Here is a 25,088-nt window from a genome sequence, read left to right on the forward strand (position 1 = left end):
CTCCGAGTTTTCTTGGCATCAGGTAGTGAAAGTTCTACGGGGGAATCTCGGAGAATGGAGGTAAATTTATCTTTTACTTTGAGTCTCCTATATAGAGTTTCTTGTTGAGTTTACATTCAGATAATAATTCCCTGTTTGAGGCTAAAATGTAACTTCCTGCGCATGCGAGATACGTATGTACAGTAAGTTCTTGACGCTATACAATGGCTTAGATTGATGAATATACTAAAGGTAATATTTTAGTACTCATTAATACATTTCTAATTAAAAAAATTGTAGCTTTTTGCTATCACTAATCATCGTTTTATATTTTTTTATCGGTTCATCTAGCTACATTCGCCTCCAATTTTCTGTGGCATCTTTATCTAGTAAATTAGATTTATGATTTGGCATTAGATGTTCACTTTTAACTTGTAGAAAGTGAAGAAAATCGATTTATCAATGCAAATCTTTAATTTCCACAACCAAAGCTTCGAATCGTTGGCTTGGCGTACTTGTGCCTTTGTTAAACGTTTATTCGTTTTCAAAATTACACTCGCAATCTATTTAACTCCCAAATTGGAAGCTGTCAATAGATACGCTTTAGAATGACATATCTATGAATGACATATATTTATTGCATTTGTTTTACTGATTAAAGAATGTTTATGTCGTCCCACCAGCTGAAGAAGCTTTGTCAGTGTGGAAACTGCCATAAAGGGGAAAGAGAGACATGAATGTGTGCTGTACAAACCATAATATGTTTTGTTTAAGTTTGCTGCATTAGATTAATTTGCTCTATTATATGAGCTAAAACTATGTGAATGGCCACAACTTGGACGGATGTTTTTGATGGGTGGTATAGAAAACCACAGTAATTATCTAATGCAAACACCTGGTAAAATAATCAAAATGACCATCATTAAAAAATAGTAACAAAACAATATGTTAACCTCAGTAACTATAGTTACCTACAATAACATGAGTGCATTTTGTGGTTATCACCTGCAAGATAACGTAACAACTAACAATAGCTGAAACTAACTTAGATGACTAGTTAGTTTACGAAACACATACTTGAAGGAGGTTTTAGTAAGCTTCAACTTTAAAACTAAAATTATATCACTTATCTGTTTGCGAATTCGTTTTTCGACAGCAGATAATACTTAGATAGTAAGAAACGTATATCTAATTTAGCATTGTGGGGGATATTTTTGGAAATATCCTATCAATATTTTTGTTATTTTATGGTAATCAGCACACCTATTGCCCATATGTAATTTTGAGAGGTATTTTTGTTGATATCATGTGTGGAAAAAATATCGCCCTAGGGACAAAATAATAAAAAAACGTCATGGTTCATAGTTGAGCGAAAAATATTTTATAACAGGGGTGCTGTAACGCGTGGGCGCAATGTATTAATTAATACGTCATTTAGCGTGTGAACTCGAAAATTTTTTATACATTATATGTTGAGAACGATAGATCTCAAAGGACTGTCTAGCTCAGCGGTGAAATGCGCGGTTAGAAACTTGTCGTTGCAATCTCTGTGAGCTCAAATCAAAGCTTTTTGTTTCAAGATTTTGATAGCTGGAACTGGACAGGCGGTCATCTGGACAGGCGGACATCTGGACAGGCGGACATCTGGACAGGCGGACATCTGGACAGGCGGACATCTGGACAGGCGGACGTCTGGACAGGCGGACAACTGGACAGGCGGACATCTGGACAGGCGGACATCTGAACAGGCGAACATCTGGACAGGCGAACATCTGGACAGGCGAACATCTGGACAGGCGGACATCTGGACAGGCGGACCTCTGGACAGGCGGACATCTGGACAGGCGAACATCTGGACAGGCGGACATCCGGACAGGCGGACATCCGGACAGGCGGACATCCGGACAGGCGAACATCCGGACAGGCGAACATCCGGACAGGCGGACATCCGGACAGGCGAACATCCGGACAGGCAGACATCCGGACAGGCGGACATCTGGACAGGCGAACATCTAGACAGACGACGACGATGACAAACTTTGAGATTTCATATATATAGTTATATGTATTTAAATATTTATATATATATATACATGTATATATATATATAGCGCAGTTGGTAAGGTATTGGGACCGTGATCATTAGGTCCTCGATTCAAACCCCAACAACTGCACTTTTCTGGTGGTCCTTGGACAAGACCCTTGCTTGTATAACGTCTACAACCTCTATGATGAGTGCAGTAACCAAAGCCATGTCGGCTCGGACGTCGCCCGGTCAAACAAGGTCTGCGCTGCCTGTACCTGAACCAGGACAAGGCAGTGAAAAATGGGCTACTGGTTCAAAACGGATGAAATGGACTCGGACTGATAACACAGACCTCATGCAGTGCTACTTTATGAGTGAACCTCAAAAGTCGGGCTATATGGGAAGGATGGTCAACTGTGGATAAACATGCGCCATGAATTGCCACTAACCGCTAAGCAACTTGTAGCTCAGAGGAGTAACATAATCAAGCGGCAGCTCATATCGGAACTTGAGGTAGATGAAAATAGGGAACAGTTCACCCAAGTAACCTCAACCGACGAGGAGTGCATATCATCACACACTGTCACACATACACGATCATGTGTTGCCTCATGGGTTGAAGAGGACATGCACTTGGACCTTGACCCAAGGGTGAGAGAGCTTGCGGAAAATATCATCAACAAGATGTCAGCTGCTAATGATTATGGAAGCAGGGTACCACTACGAAGAGTTAACAATGCCATACCTAAAAAGCTGTTAGAAGACATTAACATGGCACGGGAGTCAATCTCAACTGGATCAATCAGTGAGAATAATGCCTTAATCTACAGTACAGCAACCGTCATCTTGGAGGAGATGGATATTAAGCCAATGCCAACAAGGCTTCAAGCCATTCCATCCTGGCAGCTGAGGCTACAAAATAAGATCAAGGACTTGCGCAAGAAAGTTAGTAGGCTCAGTGAGAGATCTAACCATAGTTTGGAGTGTCCAAAAAGGGAAGCCACAATATAAGCTCTAGAATCTGCCAAACAGCAGCTAGTAGCACTCTCGGCACGACTGAAGCGGTACACCAAAGAGCGGGATAACAAGAGAATGAACAAACTGTTCATCAATAATCCATCTAGAGTGTATTCCCAGTTCAAAGGTGAACTGCAGAGGCCAATGTCTGAGCCTCCCCGATCTAGCACTTCAAAGTTCTGGAAGAACATCTGGGAAAAAGAGACTACTCATAACACCACTGCAAATTGGCTGAAGAGGCTTAAAGAGAGCCATCAACACACTGTGGCCCAGTAAGGACTCACCATCAGCAAAGAAGACATCAAGTGCAGAGTGCAGCGTATGAAGAACTGGGCAGCACCTGGCCATGATTCAAGCCTTCTGGTTAAAGAAATAGACATCACTTCACACTAGAATGGCTAAGCAGATGGAATGCCTAATAGAACAAGGTGACCATCCAGAATGGCTGACCAAAGGACGAACTGTACTTCTGATAAAAGATCCAAAGCAGTGGCCGATTCCTAAAAACTATCGACCAATAACGTGCTTGCCCACCACTTGGAAACTGCTCTCAGGAATAGTTGCAGACAAACTGGAAGAGCACATAAGTCACTATATGACCAGTGCTCAGAAAGGAATTGGGTGCAACACCCGAGAAGCTAAACATCAGTTACTGGTGGATCGGTCGGTCTGTCAAGACAGCAGGAGAAGGCAAACCAATCTTGCCATGGCTTAGATTGACTACAAAAAGGCCTATGACTCAATTCACCATAGTTGGATACTTGAGTGCCTCAGTATGTACAATGTTCACCCTGCTATTGTGGCATTCATCAAGGTGTCAATGACCAAATGGAAGACAGAACTGGAGGCTAATGGCAAAAAACTGGTGAGTGTACAAATTAAGCGAGGCATCTATCAAGGTGACTCCTTATCACCGCTGCTCTTCTGCATATGCCTAAACCCTCTAAGCAATATGCTAAAGAAGACTCAATATGGGTACCTGTTTAAGAGTGGCACCAAGATAAACCACCTCTTCTACATGGATGACATCAAGCTGTACTCTAACAAAGAATGGGACATTGATTCGCTAATACACCTCACTCAGGTATACAGCAAAGACATCGAAATGACCTTCGGTATTGAGAAATGTGGAAGGCTAATTCTTAAGAAAGGCCATTCTATGCTCACAGATGGCCTAAGAATGCCAAATGGTACCATCAAAAATATAGAAAAAGGGTACAAGTACTTGGGGATCATGCAAATCAACCGCGACGCCGAGGTACGTCACAAAGCCATTACCGAATACAAGAAACGCCTTCGGCAGGTCTTACGGAGCCAGCTCAGTGCCAAGAACCCAGTCACGGCAATAAATACCTACGCACTGCCAGTAATAAGATATTCAGCAGGCATAATAAAGTGGACTGAGGAAGCCATCAAAGAAACGGATATAGCAACTCGTAAACTGCTGACCATGCATGGAGCACTCCACCCAAAATCTGATACTACTAGATTGTATCTTGATAGGAAAGATGGCGGTAGGGGACTCGAAAGTGTACAGCAGACAGTGAAAGAGGAGGAGCAAAGCATCAAAGCATATGCAGCCTTCATGGCCATCTCAGATAAGTTGCTAGCTGAATTTCAATCGGCTGCTCTTACAACGGACCTACGCCCTGATGATGAGGAAATTGACTGGCACACGAAACCTCTTCATGGTGCTTACCACCAACAAATTTCTAAGGTTGGCGATCTTCACCAGACATATATGTGGCTGAACAAAGGAAACCTAACGGCCAATACAGAGTCGCTAATCATGGCAGCCTAGGAGCAAGTGCTCCCAACAAGGCAACTCCAAACGAAAATCTATCACACTAAAGACGATCCTAGATGCAGACTGTGCAAAGATGCACCTGAGACCATCCAACACATCATCAGTGGATGCAAGCAGCTAGCAGGAAACGCATACACTGAGCGACATAATCATGTCGCAGGTGTTGTGTATAGAAGTCTATGTGATGAGTATGGCCTTAATAAACCACCACACTAGTGGGAAGCTCCTGGTAAGGTCAATGAAAATGACCGGGCTAAGATCCTCTGGGACTTCTACATCCAAACTGACAAGCATGTCCTAGCAAACCAACCAGATATAGTGGTGGTAGACAAGGAGAACAAGAGGGCTACTATAATAGATATACACTAGCATACCCAATGACTACAATATAGCCAGCAAAGAAAAGGTAGAGAAATATCTCCCTCTTGGAGAAGAGATTGAAAAATGCTGGAATGTAAGAACAACTGTAATCCCAGTAGTCATTGGGGCACTGGGCGCAATAACACCGGCGCATAAAATGTGGCTTGCCCATATACCAACAGCAATCAACTCAGGTGAGTTGCAGAAAAGTGCGCTATTGGGAACAGCTAAGATCTTGAGGCGAGTGCTCAAACTCCCAGGTTTCTGGTAGGAGACCCGAGTTAGAGCAAAATTTACCACCCATACGGAATATCCGGGGTGAGGAAACAATTTTTTTTATAACTATATATATATCTATATACATGTATAAGTCATTTGGATTTAATAAATGAATCAAGTAGTTTATGAACATTTTTAGGTGATCCTCTGAATGATCATTTGTAAGTTAAAAATTGAGGTATTTTATCCCAAACAGTATAACCCTTGGGTATTTACCATTGAAAGCAGTTTGGGTAATTGCTGAGATTAAGCACTTAATGTTAGTTACTGTGTTTGCTCAATGATGTTAATAATGATGATCATGAAAATTATTGCGAAGTTTCAAAAAGTATAAAAATTATATCCCTTGATCAAACTTAGATATTTTTACCTTTTGCTAAGTTGGACTTTTTGTTTTTTATATGATGAATTTATAGGTAGTTTATGATTTACTCTTGCCTGATTTGATAACAGTGGACCTAGTTGGAATATGCCTAATTGTCATATAATAGTGACCTCTATGTCATACTATTATAATGATTTTTGAGCTAGTTTATTTAGAACTACATTATATATGATATAATCCTGACGCTCTTGAAATAAAATGCTAATGCTAGCTGAGCTTGATCTCAGGGCAGTAATGGCAACAAGTGTGTGATAATGTGTGTGGGTGCAACTTGCTTTCAATTCTAGGGCATTTTAGAGAATATATGACAAGGACTGGTTTGTTAACATTTTTATTCCTAGCCCTTGCTATGAGCGGTTTAAGGTTTTGCTTTAGGTTTGAGCTCGCGGCTAAGGATAACCAGAGGTGCATAGAGTGCATGAGACAAGTTACAATGATTGACTATTCTCAACTTGGACTAGATAGTAGACTCTATCAGCATGAGGTGAGCATTGGTTCAGTAACTATGGACAATGGCCATAAACACTATACATGTAGGTACTACTATGCGTATATGTATTACTATACACATACATGTATGTGATACTATACGCATATGTACTACTATACACATAATGTACTACTATATACATATTGTAAAGGTCTGGCCCCGGTAGCTGAGCCAGCTTTACTTTCCTAACAAGGCGGTGCAGTCTGAACACTGGGCCTTCCCCTCGTCGGCCTGCCTGACACACCTAGTGGTCTGGTCAGGCCGCGGCTGGTTGCCCTCAGTTCAGGCTCACTTGGAATGCTAACACGGCCTGCTCTCTGAGACCCTATCTTGGCTAGTCTAGGTCCCGGCTAGCTTACTGGAGGGCCTGATCTCCAATGCTATCGCATTTCTGATCAGGTCTGGTCGTAACGCAGCCAACCCCTAGCCTTCCTTAAGTGTCTCCCAAAGCAGTTCGTACTTGAAGCCAGATCAGTTCTGGCGGAAGGATCCTTAGTAAGCCAGCCAGGCAGGCATCAAACGTAGTCAGTTCGTAAGAATAGATGTAGTCTATTTAATATATATAAGCACATGTGCAATACAGTGTTACCAGCATCGAATTCACAAGAAAAATCCCAATGAGTTGGCCTGTGCTTTCTCCTTATATACGGTTTTACTCCGTCCATTTATATAATAATTATGTAACACCAATTGTATCGTGGCAGGCCTGTGAGGCAGGCCTAGATAATAATATATAAGAGTATGCTGGCAGGCCTGTGAATCAGGCCCAAAAACACAGTATTACATAACAGGGTCTGAAGAAGTACACACCAGAGTATTATATAACTAAATAAAGGAAACACACCTAAAGCCATCACAAGGAGTATCGCTGTCTAAAGAATATGGCTAGTATTTGTCCAGTCCTCCACAATATGCACTACTGTACATATATGTGCTACTATACACATGTACTACTATACACATAGGTACTACTATACGCATATGTGCTATTATGCACATATGTGCTACTATACGTATATGTACTACTACACACATATGTACTACTATACGTATAAGTACTACTATATGCATATGTACTACTATACGTATATGTACTAATATACGCATATGTACTACTATACGAATATGTACTACTATTCGCATATGTACTACTATAGGCATATGTACTACTATACGCATATGTACTACTATGCGCATATATATTACTATACGCATATGTACTACTATACGCATATGTAGTTATTTACTGTATACACTCAACTGAAGATATTTTTTTCATCAATTTAGTACTAGTACCTTTGGAGCCGTGAGAGAGCGTCAAAGAGGTAGAGTGTAGTCTCTGCACGGTTATTCCTATATGTGGCAATGTGATTGGGTGGCACAGTGATTGGGTGGCGAGGTGATTGGGTGGCGAGGTGATTGGGTGGCAAGGTGATTGGGCGGCAAGGTGGTCTGAGTTGGATTACTGTATAATGCACTTTCGTTTTCTAGCGAGACTTCGCGCAGACAAACATGACTTATTATAGTGAATATGAGGTCATGTAATATCACAAAATATACATGTAATACAATTGCATATTTGTTGACAGCTTGTTTAAAGTATTTTCATATGGCTTTCATATCAAGCAATATACTAGAATATATTGCATTCAAAAGAGTGATTGCAATTTGTAGAGGCATTTATGTTGGATATATTGTAGGTAGTGAGTGATAAATTGTGTGCCCTAGATATATGCTAAAAGTAGTTATCCGCTGCATGTGGTATGTAGGGATATCACTGTAATTGTAATACAGCAGCTCACATTTTGTATGCAATGATATTGCAGTTAGTATATTACAACAGCTCACATGTGGTATGTAATTATATTACTGTAAGTATAATACAACAGCTCACATGTGGTATGTAGTGATGTTACTGTTAGTATAATACAACAGCTCACATGTGGTATGTAGTGATATTACTGTAAGTATAATACAACAGTTCATATGTAATATGTAGTGATATTACTGTAAGTATAATACAACAGTTCATATGTAATATGTAGCGATATTACTGTTAGTATAATACAAGAGTTCACATGTGGTATGTAACGATATTATTGTAAGTATAATACAACAGTTCATATGTAATATGTAGTGATATTACTGTTAGTATAATACAAGAGTTCACATGTGGTATGTAACGATATTATTGTAAGTATAATACAACAGTTCACATGTGGTATGTAGTGATATTACTGTTAGTATAGAACAACAGCTCGCATGTGGTAATTAGTGATATTACTGTAAGTATAATCAACAGCTCACATGTGGCATGGAATGATATTGATGTTGGTATAATACAACAGTTCACATGTACCATGTAGTGATATTACTGTTAGTATCTTACTACAGTTCACATGTGGTATGTAGTGTTATTCCTGTAAGTATAATTCAAGAGTTCGCATGTGGTATGTAGTTATATTACTGTGAGTATAATACAAAAGTTTGCATGTGGTATGTAGTTATATTACTGTAAGTATAATACAAGAGTTCACGTGTGGTATATAGTGATGTTACTGTAAGTATAATACAACAGTTCACATTTGGTATGTAGTGATATTACTGTTAGTATAAAACAACAGCTCGCATGTGGTATGTAGTTATATTACTGTGAGTATAATACAAGAGTTTGCATGCGGTATGTGGTGATATTACTGTAAGTATAATACAAGAGTTCACGTGTGGTATATAGTGATGTTACTGTAAGTATAATACAACAGTTCACATTTGGTATGTAGTGATATTACTGTTAGTATAAAACAACAGCTCGCATGTGGTATGTGGTGATATTACTGTAAGTATAATACAAGAGTTCACATGTGGTATATAGTGATATTACTGTAAGTATAATACAACAGTTCACATTTGGTATGTAGTGCGACTACTGTAAGTATAACACGACAGTTTGAATGTGCCAAGCATGCTACATTCACAATACATTTGAAAGTGGGCAATGGAATATCTACGCTGCAGGCTATATTTAACGAGGCTGCTTGCCATCTAAGATTGAAGAACGCCAAGAACTGTGTCGACGCTCTTATAGAGGTCAGGAAACTGGTGGAAAAAGATAGCATTTCAGCACCGAAAAACTTTGACATTTGCAATGCTCTGCAAAGTGTTAAGGTGGGTGAAATTAGCATACGGGATTCATTATTGCCTATTTTGAATATCTAGTTATGCGGCTGTCCTGTAGGGCACATTTATTCACCTGTAGAGCGCTGTTGTTGAGTTGCGTAACTGGTCATGTGAGTGGTTGGTTGTGTGATTGGTTTCTAAACCAAATGTCTGAATTTAATTCCTGTGCAGTGATTTCTTTCCTGACGCTTTAAGCATGCATACGGACAGACACGGCCTTTACTATGGTAACAACCGTGTCACGTGTCAGGTTTTTGTCATTCTTCCTTTATGAATGAAGAACTGAAAGGCAGATAAGTAACGTGTCGTATATTTACAGGATGGGTGCAGCAGTATAGACATAGTAGACAGGGATGGTGATAAGCTCTACACCCCACCCCAAGCCAAACTTAAGAATATTGCTAACAAAGACTACTTGGGCAAAGCCAAGGTTAGTTACCGGGGCATGGCTTTTTTATTTCTTACTTTGTAGGTAATATATTTACAATGACCTCTAGTGTAGCTATCTGATAATCTGATAAGGCTATTTTTCTCTCTCTAGTTTAAAAAAAAACTATGAGCCAAAAACATCAAATGTCCTTAAGCTATTTCTCTTTCTTCAAGCTAAAATTTGACCGATTCAACATTTGGGCAATTCGGCCACCAATTATATGATTAGTAATATAATAATATACTAAATATTATTGTATGATATATACTATCTAAGGATACTCATAAAACTCATAATAATAACTCATATTCCATAATTATTGTCACCCCTATTCACTCATATTCAATAGTTATGGTCACTCCTATTCACTCATATTCCATAGTTATAGTCACTCCTATTCACTAATATTCAATAATTATTGTCATTCCTATTCACTCATATTCAATCATTATGGTCACCCTTGTTCACTCATTTTCAATAGTTATTATCACTCCTATTCACTCATATTCAATAGTTTTGATCACTCCTATTTACTCATATTCACTCCTGTTCACTCATATTCAATAGTTATGATCACTTCTGTTCACTTATAGTCAATAGTTTTGATCACTTCTGCTCACTCATATTCCATAGTTTTGATCACTCCTATTCACTCTTATTCAATAGTTATTGTCACTCTTATTCACTCATATTCAATAGTTATGATCACTTCTATTCACTCATATTTCATAGTTTTGATCACTCCTATTCACTCTTATTCAATAGTTATTGTCACTCCTATTCACTCATATTCAATAGTTATTGTCACTCCTATTCACTCATATTCAATAGTTATGATCACTCCTATTCACTCATATTCAATAATTATGGTCACTTCTATTCACTCATGTTCAATAATTATGGTCACTTCTATTCACTCATATTCAATAATTATAGTCCGTTTTGTTCACTCATATTCCATAGTTATGGTCACTCCTATTCACTCATATTCAATAGTTTTGATCACTCCTATTCACTCATATTCAATAATTATGGTCACTTCTATTCACTCATATTCAATAGTTATTGTCACTCCTATTTACTCATATTCAATAATCATGGTCACTTCTATTCACTCATATTCAATAGTTATGATCACTCCTATTCACTCATATTCCATAGTTATGGTCACTCCTATTCACTCATATTCCATAGTTATGATCACTCTTATTCACTCATATTCAATAGTTGTTGTCACTCCTATTCACTCATATTCCATAGTTATGATCACTTCTATTCACTCATATTCAATAGTTATGATCACTCCTATTCACTCATATTCAATAGTTATGGTCACTCCTATTCACTCATATTCCATAGTTATGATCACTTCTATTCACTCATATTCAATAGTTTTGATCACTCCTATTCACTCATATTCCATAGTTATGATCACTTCTATTTACTCATATTCAATAGTTATGATACCTTCTATTCACTCATATTTAATAGTTATGATCACTCCTATTCACTCATATTCCATAGTTATGATCACTTCTATTCACTCATATTCAATAGTTTTGATCACTCCTATTCACTCATATTCAATAGTTATGATCACTTTTATTCACTCATATTCAATAGTTATGATCACTCCTATTTACTCATATTCAATAATTATGGTCCGTTTTGTTCACTCATATTCAATAGTTATTGTCACTCCTGTTCACTCATATTCAATAGTTATGATCACTTCTGTTCACTTATAGTCAATAGTTTTGATCACTTCTGCTCACTCATATTCCATAGTTTTGATCACTCCTATTCACTCTTATTCAATAGTTATTGTCACTCCTATTTACTCATATTCAATAATTATGGTCACTTCTATTCACTCATATTTCATAGTTATTGTCACTCCTATTCACTCATATTCAATAGTTATGATCACTTCTGTTCACTTATAGTCAATAGTTTTGATTACTTCTGCTCACTCATATTCCATAGTTTTGATCACTCCTATTCACTCTTATTCAATAGTTATTGTCACTCCTATTTACTCATATTCAATAATTATGGTCACTTCTATTCACTCATATTTCATAGTTATTGTCACTCCTATTCACTCATATTCAATAGTTATGATCACTCCTATTCACTCATATTCCATAGTTATGGTCACTCCTATTCACTCATATTCAATAGTTATTGTCACTCATATTCACTCATATTCCATAGTTATGATCACTCCTATTCACTCATATTCCATAGTTATGATCACTCCTATTCACTCATATTCAATAGTTATGATCACTGCTATTCACTCATATTCCATAGTTATTGTCACTCCTATTAACTTATTTTGCATAGTTATGATCACTTCTATTCACTCATATTCCATAGTTATGATCACTTCTTTTCACTCATATTCCATAGTTATGGTCACTTCTATTCACTCATATTCCATAGTTATTGTCACTCATATTCACTCATATTCCATAGTTATGCTCACTGCTATTCACTCATATTCCATAGTTATGGTCACTCCTAATCACTGATATTCAATAGTTATGGTCACTCCTATTTACTCATATTCAATAGTAATTGCCACTCCTAGTCACTCATTTTGCATAGTTATGATCACTTCTATTCACTCATATTCCATAGTTATGATCACTTCTTTTCACTAATATTCAATAGTTTCTATTCACTCATATTCAATAGTTATTGTCATTCCTATTCACTCATGTTCAATAATTATGGTCACTTCTGCTTACTCATATTCAATAGTTTTGATCACTAATATTCACTCATATTCAATAGTTATGATCACTCCTATTCACTCATATTCAATAGTTATGATCACTCCTATTCATTCATATTCCATAGTTATTGTCACTCCTATTCATTCATATTCCATAGTTATTGTCACTCCTATTCACTCATATTCCACAGTTATGATCACTCTTATTCACTCATATTCCATAGTTATTGTCACTCCTATTCACTCATATTCAATAGTTATGGACATTTCTGTTCACTCATATTCAATAGTTATGATCACTTTTATTCACTCGCATTCAATAGTTATGATCACTTCTATTTACTCATATTCATTAGTTATGATCACTCCTATTCACTCATATTCAATAGTTATGATAACTCCTATTCACTCATATTCAATAGTTATGATCACTTCTCTTCACTCATATTCAATAGTTGTGGTCACTCCTATTCACTCATATTCAATAGTTATGATAACTCCTATTCACTCATATTCCATAGTTATTGTCACTCCTATTCACTCATATTCAATAGTTATGATCACTCCTATTCACTCATATTCAGTAGTTATAATCACTCCTATTTACTCATATTCCATAGTTATGATCACTCCTATTTACTCGCATTCAATAGTTATGATCACTTCTATTCACTCATATTCCATAGTTATTGTCACTCCTATTCACTCATATTTAATAGTTATGATCACTCCTATTCACTCTTATTCAATAGTTATGATCACTTCTATTCACTCATATTCAATATTTATGATCACTCCTATTCACTCATATTCCATAGTTATGATCACTTCTATTCACTCATATTCCATAGTTATGATCACTCCTATTCACTCATATTCCATAGTTATGATCACTCCTATTCACTCATATTCAATAGTTATGATCACTCCTATTCACTCATATTCAATAGTTATGATCACTCCTATTCACTCATATTTCATAGTTATTGTCACTCCTATTCACTCATAATCAATAGTTATGATCACTCCTATTCACTCATATTCCATAGTTATGATCACTTCTATTCACTCATATTCCATAGTTATGATCACTCCTATTCACTCATATTCAATAGTTATGATCACTCCTATTCACTCATATTCAATAGTTATGATCACTCCTATTCACCCATATTCCATAGTTATTGTCACTCCTATTCACTCATATTCAATAGTTATGATCACTCCTATTCACTCATATTCCATAGTTATGATCACTCCTATTCACTCATATTCAATAGTTATGATCACTCCTATTCACTCATATTCCATAGTTATGATCACTTCTATTCACTCATATTCCATAGTTATGATCACTCCTATTCACTCATATTCAATAGTTATGATCACTCCTATTCACTCATATTTCATAGTTATTGTCACTCTTATTCACTCATATTTAATCGTTATGATCACTTCTATTCACTCATATTCAATAGTTATTGTCACTCCTATTTACTCGCATTCAATAGTTATGATCACTTCTATTCACTCATATTCAATAGTTATGATCACTCCTATTTACTCATATTCAATAGTTTTGGTCACTCCTATTCACTCATATTCAATAGTTATGATCACTTCTATTCACTCATATTCCATAGTTATGGTCACTCCTATTCACTCATATTTAATAGTTATGATCACTTCTATTCACTCATATTCAATAGTTATTGTCACTCCTATTTACTCGCATTCAATAGTTATTGTCACTTCTATTCACTCATATTCAATAGTTATGATCACTCCTATTCACTCATATTCAGTAGTTATGATCATTTCTATTCACTCATATTCAATAGTTATTGTCACTCCTATTTACTCGCATTCAATAGTTATGATCACTTCTATTCACTCATATCCAATAGTTTTGGTCACTCCTATTCACTCATATTCAATAGTTATGATCACTCCTATTTACTCATATTCAATAGTTATGATCACTCCTATTTACTCATATTCCATAGTTATGATCACTCCTATTTATTCATATTCAATAGTTATCGTCACTCCTATTTACTCGCATTCAATAGTTATGATCACTTCTATTCACTCATATTCAATAGTTATGATCACTTCTATTCACTCATATTTAATAGTTATGATCACTTCTATTCACTCATATTCAATAGTTATTGTCACTCCTATTTACTCGCATTCAATAGTTATGATCACTTCTATTCACTCATATTCAATAGTTATGATCACTCCTATTTATTCATATTCAATAGTTTTGGTCACTCCTATTCACTCATTTTCAATAGTTATAATCACTCTTATTTACTCTTAGTCAATAGTTGTTGTCACTCCTATTTACTCAGCTTCAATAGTTGTTGTCACTTTTATTCACTCATATTTCATAGTTATTGTCACTCTTATTCACTCATATTTAATCGTTATGATCACTTCTATTCACTCATATTCAATAGTTATTGTCACTCTTATTTACTCGCATTCAATAGTTATGATCACTTCTATTCACTCATATTCAATAGTTATGATCACTCCTATTTACTCATATTCAATAGTTTTGGTCACTCCTATTCACTCATATTCAATAGTTATGATCACTTCTATTCACTCATATTCCATAGTTATGGTCACTCCTATTCACTCATATTTAATAGTTATGATCACTTCTATTCACTCATATTCAATAGTTATTGTCACTCCTATTTACTCGCATTCAATAGTTATTGTCACTTCTATTCACTCATATTCAATAGTTATGATCACTCCTATTCACTCATATTCAGTAGTTATGATCATTTCTATTCACTCATATTCAATAGTTATTGTCACTCCTATTTACTCGCATTCAATAGTTATGATCACTTCTATTCACTCATATTCAATAGTTTTGGTCACTCCTATTCACTCATATTCAATAGTTATGTTCACTCCTATTTACTCATATTCAATAGTTATGATCACTCCTATTTACTCATATTCCATAGTTATGATCACTCCTATTTATTCATATTCAATAGTTATTGTCACTCCTATTTACTCGCATTCAATAGTTATGATCACTTCTATTCACTCATATTCAATAGTTATGATCACTCCTATTCACTCATTTTCAATAGTTATGATCACTTCTATTCACTCATATTCAATAGTTATGATCACTCCTATTCACTCATATTCCATAGTTATGGTCACTCCTATTCACTCATATTCAATAGTTATTGTCACTCCTATTCACTCATATTCAATAGTTTTGATCACTCCTATTCACTCATATTCAATAGTTATGATCACTTCTATTCACTCATATTTAATAGTTATGATCACTTCTATTCACTCATATTCAATAGTTATTGTCACTCCTATTTACTCGCATTCAATAGTTATGATCACTTCTATTCACTCATTTTCAATAGTTATGATCACTCCTATTCACTCATATTCAATAGTTTTGATCACTCCTATTCACTCATATTCAATAGTTATGATCACTTCTATTCACTCATATTTAATAGTTATGATCACTTCTATTCACTCATATTCAATAGTTATTGTCACTCCTATTTACTCACATTCAATAGTTATGATCACTTCTATTCACTCATTTTCAATAGTTATGATCACTCATATTCACTCATATTCAATAGTTATGATCACTTCTATTCACTCATATTTAATAGTTATGATCACTTCTATTCACTCATATTCAATAGTTATTGTCACTCCTATTTACTCGCATTCAATAGTTATGATCACTTCTATTCACTCATATTCAATAGTTATGATCACTCCTATTCACTCATTTTCAATAGTTATAATCACTCTTATTCACTCTTAGTCAGTAGTTGTTGTCACTCCTATTTACTCAGCTTCAATAGTTGTTGTCACTTTTATTCACTCATATTCAATAGTTTTTGTCACTCCTATTCACTCATATTCAATAGTTATGATCACCCCTATTCACTCATATTCAATAGTTATGATCACTTCTGTTCACTTATATTCAATAGTTATTATCACTCCTATTCACTCTTATTCAATAGTTATTGTCACTTCTATTCACTTACATTCAATAGTTATGGTCACTCCTATTTTCTCTTCTTCAATAGTTATGATCACTTCTATTCACTTATATTCAATAGTCATTATCACTCCTATTCACCCATATTCAATAGTTGTTGTTGCCTCTGTTAACTCGTATTCAATAGTCAATGTCAACCATCTATTATGTTTTCCTTTTTAGGTCGTTTCTTGTGTTCAACCTGGAGATACCTTTTCTGGCTTTGCTGGACCTAAATTGGTATGCATATATAGCAGACACTCCTATAAAAGGCATATTTCCTTTAACATAACTTCCATTTGACTTTAAAACTTTACAGGCAGCTTTTTGTTTCCTACAACTTGAAAACTTCCATATAACATAAAGTCCCAAGTTGGGCGAGTTTTCAACTTTAGTTATTCAAAATGAATTATCAGTTTATCACAGTTTATCACAGTTTATAGTTTTACCGCACTTGCAACTGACAAAACGCCTTCAGTTTAGCATTATATATAACTTATATATCACTTTCGTGACATTCTAGTTTGTCGTAAAATTTGTTGACAAAAAGAAGAGTCGGATAGCTGCGCACTCGTTCAAAAATACAAAGGCAATCGACTGGTGCAGGTGCTACAGCTTCGGTCTACCATTCTAAATATCACGAGTTGCAGTGTCATCGGACGTTATCTTTTATCCGAACCTTGACCTTGAGGTACAGGATAGACGACGATTTGGTACATCCGCCTTTTATAGTAAAAAGATTTTGTTGTTGCCTTGTTCTAGGCTTACAAAATATTTGTTGATAGTTTTTTTTTGCACAATAGATTTTGCTTTTTAGAAAAACTAAGCAAATCTTGGTAAGTGAATGTCAAAAATGCGCAGTCCCCATCAACTTGTGAAATTACCACAATCATGGTATGTAAAACCAGTGATATTGATCATAAACAGGAGAAAAACTGTCGATGCAAACTACCAATACTGCAGTTATGTTATAGTCCACAAATTAAAGGAGTCAAATCAAGTTCTCTGTCAGGTACGTCTCGATATTAATATCAATGTAAAAATGAGATATCGTACTCTCTATGTCTGACAGAACGCAGAGGAGAGAGAATGTCGAATCTCTTCGTATGGAGATAATTCGATTTTCCGCTTGTAAAGACTTGGCTTGGACTGTAGATACATCAATTGAACTTGGACTGTAGATGCAGCAATTGAACTGTGACTGTAGATACAGCAATTGAACTTGGACTGTAGGTACAGCAATTGAACTTGGAGTTTAGATACAGTAAATTAACTTGGACTGTAGATGCAGCAATTGAACTTGGACTGTCGATACAGCATTTGAACATGGACTGTAGGTACAGCAATCGGACTTGGACTGTAGGTACATCAATTAAACTTGGACTGTAGATACAGCAATTGAACTTGGACTGTAGATACAGCAATTGAACTTGGACTGTAGATACAGCAATTGAACTTGGACTGTAGGTACAGCAATTGAACTGGGACTTTAGATACATCAATTAAACTTAGACTGTAGGTACAGCAATTGAACTTGGAGTTTAGATACAGCAATTGAACTTGGACTGTAGGTACAGCAATTGAACTTGGACTGTAGATACATCAATTAAACTTAGACTGTAGGTACAGCAATTGAACTTGGAGTTTAGATACAGCAATTGAACTTGGACTGTAGATACAGCAATTGAACTTGGACTGTAGATACAGCAATTGAACTTGGACTGTAGGTACGGCAATTGAACTTAGACTGTAGATACATCAATTAAACTTAGACTGTAGGTACAGCAATTGAACTTGGAGTTTAGATACAGTAATTGAACTTGGACTGTAGGTACAGCAAATGAACTTGGATTGTAGATACAGCAATTGAACTTGGACTGTAGATACAGCAATTGAACTTGGATTGTAGGTACAGCAATTGAACTGGGACTGTAGGTACAGCAATTGAACTTAGACTGTAGATACAGCAATTGAGCTTGGACTGTAGATACATCAATTGAGCTTGGACTGTAGGTACAGCAATTGAACTTGGATTGTAGATACAGTAATTGAACTTTGACTGTAGGTACAGCAAATGAACTTGGATTGTAGATACAGCAATTGAACTTGGACTGTAGATACAGCAATTGAACTTGGACTGTAGCTACAGCAATTGCACTGGGACTGTAGATACAGCAATTGAACTTGGACTGTAGATACAGCAATTGAACTTGGACTGTAGGTACAGCAATTGAACTTGGACTGTAGAGACAGCAATTGAACTTGGACTGTAGATACAGCAATATAACTTGGACTGTCGGTACAGCAATTGAACTTGGACTGTAGGTACAGCAATTGAACTTGGACTGTAGATACAACAATTGAATTTGGACTGTAGATACAGCAATCGAACTTGGGCTGTAGATACAGCAATTGAACTGTGACTGTAGATACAGCAATTGAACTGGGACTGTAGATACAGCAATTGAACTTGGAATGTAGGTACAGCAATTGAACTTGGACTGTGGATACAGCAATTGAACTTGGACTGTAGGTACAGCAATTGAACATGGACTGTAGATACAGCAATTGAACTTGGAATGTAGATACAGCAATCGAACTTGGACTGTAGGTACAGCAGTTGAACTTGGACTGTAGATACGGCAATTGAACTTGGACTGTAGATACAGCAACTTAACTTGGACTGTAGGTACAGCAATTGAACTTGGACTGTAGATACAGCAATTGAACTGGGACTGTAGATACAGCAATTGATCTTGGACTGTAGGTACAGCACTTGAACTTGGACTGTAGATACAGCAATTGAACTTGGACTGTAGATACAGTAGTTGAACATGGACGGTAGGTACAGCAATTGCACTTGGACTGTAGGTACAGCAATTGAACTTGGACTGTAGATACAGATATTGAACTTGGACTGTAGGTACAGCAATTGAACTTGGACTGTAGATACAACAATTGAATTTGGACTGTAGATACAGCAATCGAACTTGGGCTGTAGATACAGCAATTGAACTGTGACTGTAGATACAGCAATTGAACTTTGACTGTAGGTACAGCAATTTAACTTGGACTGTAGGTACAGCAACTGAACTTGGACTGTAGGTACGGCAATTGAACTCAGACTGTAGATACAGCAATTGAACTGGGACTGTAGATACAGGAATTGATCTTGGACTGTAGGTCCAGCAACTGAACTTGGACTGTAGATACAGCAATTGAACTTGGACTGTAGATACAGCAATTGAACATGGACGGTTGGTACAGCAATTGAACTTGGACTGTAGGTACAGCAATTGATCATGGATTTTAGATACAGCAAATGATTTTGGACTGTAGGTACAGCAATTGAACTTGGATTGTAGATACAGCAATTGAACTTGGACTGTGGGTACAGCAATTGAACTCGGACTGTAGATACTTCAATTGAACTTGGACTGTAGGTGCAGCAATCGGACTTGGACTGTAGGTACAACAATTGAACTTGGACTGTAGATACAGCAATTGAACTTGCACTGTAGGTACAGCAATTGAACTTGGACTGTATGTACAGCATTTGAACTTGGACTGTAGGTTCAGCAGTTGAACTTGGACTGTAGATACAGCATTTGAACTTCGACTGTAGATACAGCAATTGAAGTGGGACTGTAGATACAGCAATTGATCTTGGACTGTAGGTACAGCAATTGAACTTGGACTGTAGGTACAGCAATTGAACTAGGACTGTAGATACAGCGATTGAACTGGGACTGTAGGTACAGCAATTGAACTAGGACTGTAAATACATCAATCTAATTTTGACTGTAGATACAGCAACTGAACTTGGACTGTAGGTACAGCAATTGAACTTGGACTGTAGATACAGCAATTGAACCGGGACTGTAGATACAACAATTGGTCTTGGACTGTAGGTACAGCAATTGAACTTGGACTGTGGATACAGCAATTGAACTTGGACTGTAGATACAGGAATTGAACATGGACGGTAGGTACAGCAATTGAACTTGGACTGTAGGTACAGCAATTGAATTTGGACTGTAGATACAGCAATTGAACTTGGACTGTAGATACAGCAATTGAACTTGGACTGTAGATACAGCAATTGAACTTGGACTGTGGGTACAGCAATTGAACTCGGACTGTAGATCCATCAATTGAACTTGGACTGTAGGTGCAGCAATCGGACTTGGACTGTAGGTACAGCAATTGAACTTGGACTGTAGATACAGCAAATGAACTTGGACTGTAGATACAGCATTTGAACTTGGACTGTAGATACAGCAATTGAACTTGGACTGTAGGTACAGCAATTGAACTTCGACTGTAGGTACAGCATTTGAACTTGGATTGTAGATACAGCAATTGAACTTGGACTGTAGATACAGCAATTGATCTTGGATTGTAGATACAGCACTTGAACTTGGACTGTAGGTACAGCAATTGAACTCGGATTGTAGATACAGCAATTGAACTTGGACTGTGGGTACAGCAATTGAACTCGGACTGTAGATCCATCAATTGAACTTGGACTGTAGGTGCAGCAATCGGACTTGGACTGTAGGTACAGCAATTGAACTTGGACTGTAGATACAGCAAATGAACTTGGACTGTAGATACAGCATTTGAACTTGGACTGTAGATACAGCAATTGAACTTGGACTGTAGATACAACAATTGAACTTGGACTGTAGGTACGGAAATTGAACTGGGACTGTAGGTACAGCAATTGAACTTGGACTGTAGATACAGCAATTGAACTTGGACCGTAGATACAGCATTTGAACTTGGACTGTAGATACAGCAATTGAACTTGGACTGTAGGTACAGCAATTGAACTTCGACTGTAGGTACAGCATTTGAACTTGGATTGTAGATACAGCAATTGAACTTGGATTGTAGATACAGCAATTTAACTTGGACTGTAGGTACGGAAATTGAACTGGGACTGTAGGTACAGCAATTGAACTTGGACTGTAGATACAGCAATTGAACTTGGACCGTAGATACAGCAATTGAACTTGGATTGTAGATACATCAATTGAACTTGGACTGTAGGTACGGAAATTGAACTGGGACTGTAGGTACAGCAATTGAACTTGGACTGTAGATACAGCAATGAACTTGGACCGTAGATACATCAATTGGACTTGGACTGTAGGTACAACAATTGAACTTGGACTGTAGATACAGCAATTGAACTTGGACTGTAGGTACAGCAATTGAACTTGGACTGTAGATACAGCAAATGAACTTGGACTGTAGATACAGCAATTGAACTTGGACTGTAGGTACAGCAATTGAACTGGGACTTTAGATACATCAATTAAACTTAGACTGTAGGTACAGCAATTGAACTTGGAGTTTAGATACAGCAATTGAACTTGGACTGTAGGTACAGCAATTGAACTTGGACTGTAGATACATCAATTAAACTTAGACTGTAGGTACAGCAATTGAACTTGGAGTTTAGATACAGCAATTGAACTTGGACTGTAGATACAGCAATTGAACTTGGACTGTAGGTACGGCAATTGAACTTAGACTGTAGATACATCAATTAAACTTAGACTGTAGGTACAGCAATTGAACTGGGACTGTAGGTACAGCAATTGAACTTAGACTGTAGATACAGCAATTGAACTTGGACTGTAGATACATCAATTGAGCTTGGACTGTAGGTACAGCAATTGAACTTGGATTGGAGATACAGTAATTGAACTTTGACTGTAGGTACAGCAAATGAACTTGGATTGTAGATACAGCAATTGAACTTGGACTGTAGATACAGCAATTGAACTTGGACTGTAGCTACAGCAATTGAACTGGGACTGTAGATACAGCAATTGAACTTGGACTGTAGATACATCAATTAAACTTAGACTGTAGGTACAGCAATTGAACTTGGAGTTTAGATACAGTAATTGAACTTGGACTGTAGGTACAGCAAATGAACTTGGATTGTAGATACAGCAATTGAACTTGGACTGTAGATACAGCAATTGAACTTGGATTGTAGGTACAGCAATTGAACTGGGACTGTAGGTACAGCAATTGAACTTAGACTGTAGATACAGCAATTGAACTTGGACTGTAGATACATCAATTGAGCTTGGACTGTAGGTACAGCAATTGAACTTGGATTGGAGATACAGTAATTGAACTTTGACTGTAGGTACAGCAAATGAACTTGGATTGTAGATACAGCAATTGAACTTGGACTGTAGATACAGCAATTGAACTTGGACTGTAGCTACAGCAATTGAACTGGGACTGTAGATACAACAATTGAACTTGGACTGTAGATACAGCAATTGAACTTGGACTGTCGGTACAGCAATTGAACTTGGACTGTAGGTACAGCAATTAAACTTGGACTGTAGGTACAGCACTTGAACTTGGACTGTAGATACAGATATTGAACTTGGACTGTAGGTACAGCAATTGAAATTGGACTGTAGATACAACAATTGAATTTGGACTGTAGATACAGCAATCGAACTTGGGCTGTAGATACAGCAATTGAACTGTGACTGTAGATACAGCAATTGAACTGGGACTGTAGATACAGCAATTGAACTTGGAATGTAGGTACAGCAATTGAACTTGGACTGTGGATACAGCAATATAACTTGGACTGTCGGTACAGCAATTGAACTTGGACTGTAGGTATAGCAATTAAACTTGGACTGTAGGTACAGCAATTGAACTTGGACTGTAGATACAGATATTGAACTGGGACTGTAGGTACAGCAATTGAACTTGGACTGTAGGTACAGCAATTGAACTTGGACTGTCGATACAGCATTTGAACTGTGACTGTAGGTACAGCAATTGAACTTGGACTGTAGATACAGTAGTTGAACATGGACGGTAGGTACAGCAATTGCACTTGGACTATAGGTACAGCAATTGAACTTGGACTGTAGATACAGATATTGAACTTGGACTGTAGGTACAGCAATTGAACTTGGACTGTAGATACAGCAATTGAACTTGGACTGTAGATACAACAATTGAATTTGGACTGTAGATACAGCAATCGAACTTGGGCTGTAGATACAGCAATTGAACTGTGACTGTAGATACAGCAATTGAACTTTGACTGTAGGTACAGCAATTTAACTTGGACAGTAGGTACAGCAATTGAACTTGTACTGTAGGTACAGCAATTGAACTTGGACTGTAGATACAGATATTGAACTGGGACTGTAGGTACAGCAATTGAACTTGGACCGTAGGTACAGCAATTGAACTTGGACTGTCGATACAGCATTTGAACTGTGACTGTAGGTACAGCAATTGAACTTGGACTGTAGATACAGCAATTGAACTTGGTCTGTAGATACAGTAGTTGAACATGGACGGTAGGTACAGCAATTGCACTTGGACTATAGGTACAGCAATTGAACTTGGACTGTAGATACAGATATTGAACTTGGACTGTAGGTACAGCAATTGAACTTGGACTGTAGATACAGCAATTGAACTTGGACTGTAGATACAACAATTGAATTTGGACTGTAGATACAGCAATCGAACTTGGGCTGTAGATACAGCAATTGAACTGTGACTGTAGATACAGCAATTGAACTTTGACTGTAGGTACAGCAATTTAACTTGGACAGTAGGTACAGCAATTGAACTTGGACTGTAGGTACAGCAATTGAACTTGGACTGTCGATACAGCAATTGAACTTTGACTGTAGGTACAGCAATTTAACTTGGACTGTAGGTACAGCAATTGAACTTGGCCTGTAGATACAGCAATTGAACTTGGACTGTAGATACAGCAATTGAACTTGGACTGTAGGTACATCAATTGAACTTGGACTGTAGATACAGCAATTGAACTTGGACTGTAGATACAGCATTTGAACTTGGACTGTAGATACAGCAATTGAACTGGGACTGTAGATACAGCAATTGAACTTGGACTGTAGATACAGCAATTTAACTTGGAATGTAGATACAGCATTTGAACTTGGACTGTATGTACAGCAATTGAACTGGGACTCTAGGTACAACAATTGAACTTGGACTGTAGATACAGCATTTGAACTTGGACTGTAGATATAGCAATTTAACTTGGACTGTAGATAGAGCAATTTAACTTGGTATGTAGATGCAGCAATTGAACTTGGAATGTAGATGCAGATATTTAACTTGGACTGTGGATACAGCAATTGAACTTGGACTGTAGGTACAGCAGTTGAACTTGGACTGTAGATACAGCAATTGAACTTGGACTGTAGGTACAGCAATTGAACTTGGACTGTAGATATAGCAATTTAACTTGGAATGTAGATGCAGCAATTGAACTTGGAAT

The 25,088-nt window shown here is 37.0% G+C and overlaps 1 protein-coding gene across 3 annotated transcripts in view; it reads left to right on the forward strand.

Annotated features, from left to right (window-relative positions):
• LOC137401563 (neutrophil cytosol factor 2-like) overlaps positions 1–25,088 on the forward strand; it is a 64,671-nt gene that overhangs the window by 6,836 nt on the left and 32,747 nt on the right. For all 3 annotated transcript variants that reach the window (XM_068087987.1, XM_068087985.1, XM_068087986.1), the window contains exons 3-6: positions 6,229–6,337; positions 9,359–9,508; positions 9,840–9,950; positions 16,946–17,002. In XM_068087987.1, the coding sequence (XP_067944088.1) occupies positions 6,229–6,337; positions 9,359–9,508; positions 9,840–9,950; positions 16,946–17,002 (427 nt within the window). The remainder of the gene's footprint in view (positions 1–6,228; positions 6,338–9,358; positions 9,509–9,839; positions 9,951–16,945; positions 17,003–25,088) is intronic.

The sequence above is a fragment of the Watersipora subatra genome, chromosome 8 (assembly GCF_963576615.1).
Source record: "Watersipora subatra chromosome 8, tzWatSuba1.1, whole genome shotgun sequence".
Classification (NCBI taxonomy): Eukaryota; Metazoa; Bryozoa; class Gymnolaemata; order Cheilostomatida; family Watersiporidae; genus Watersipora; species Watersipora subatra.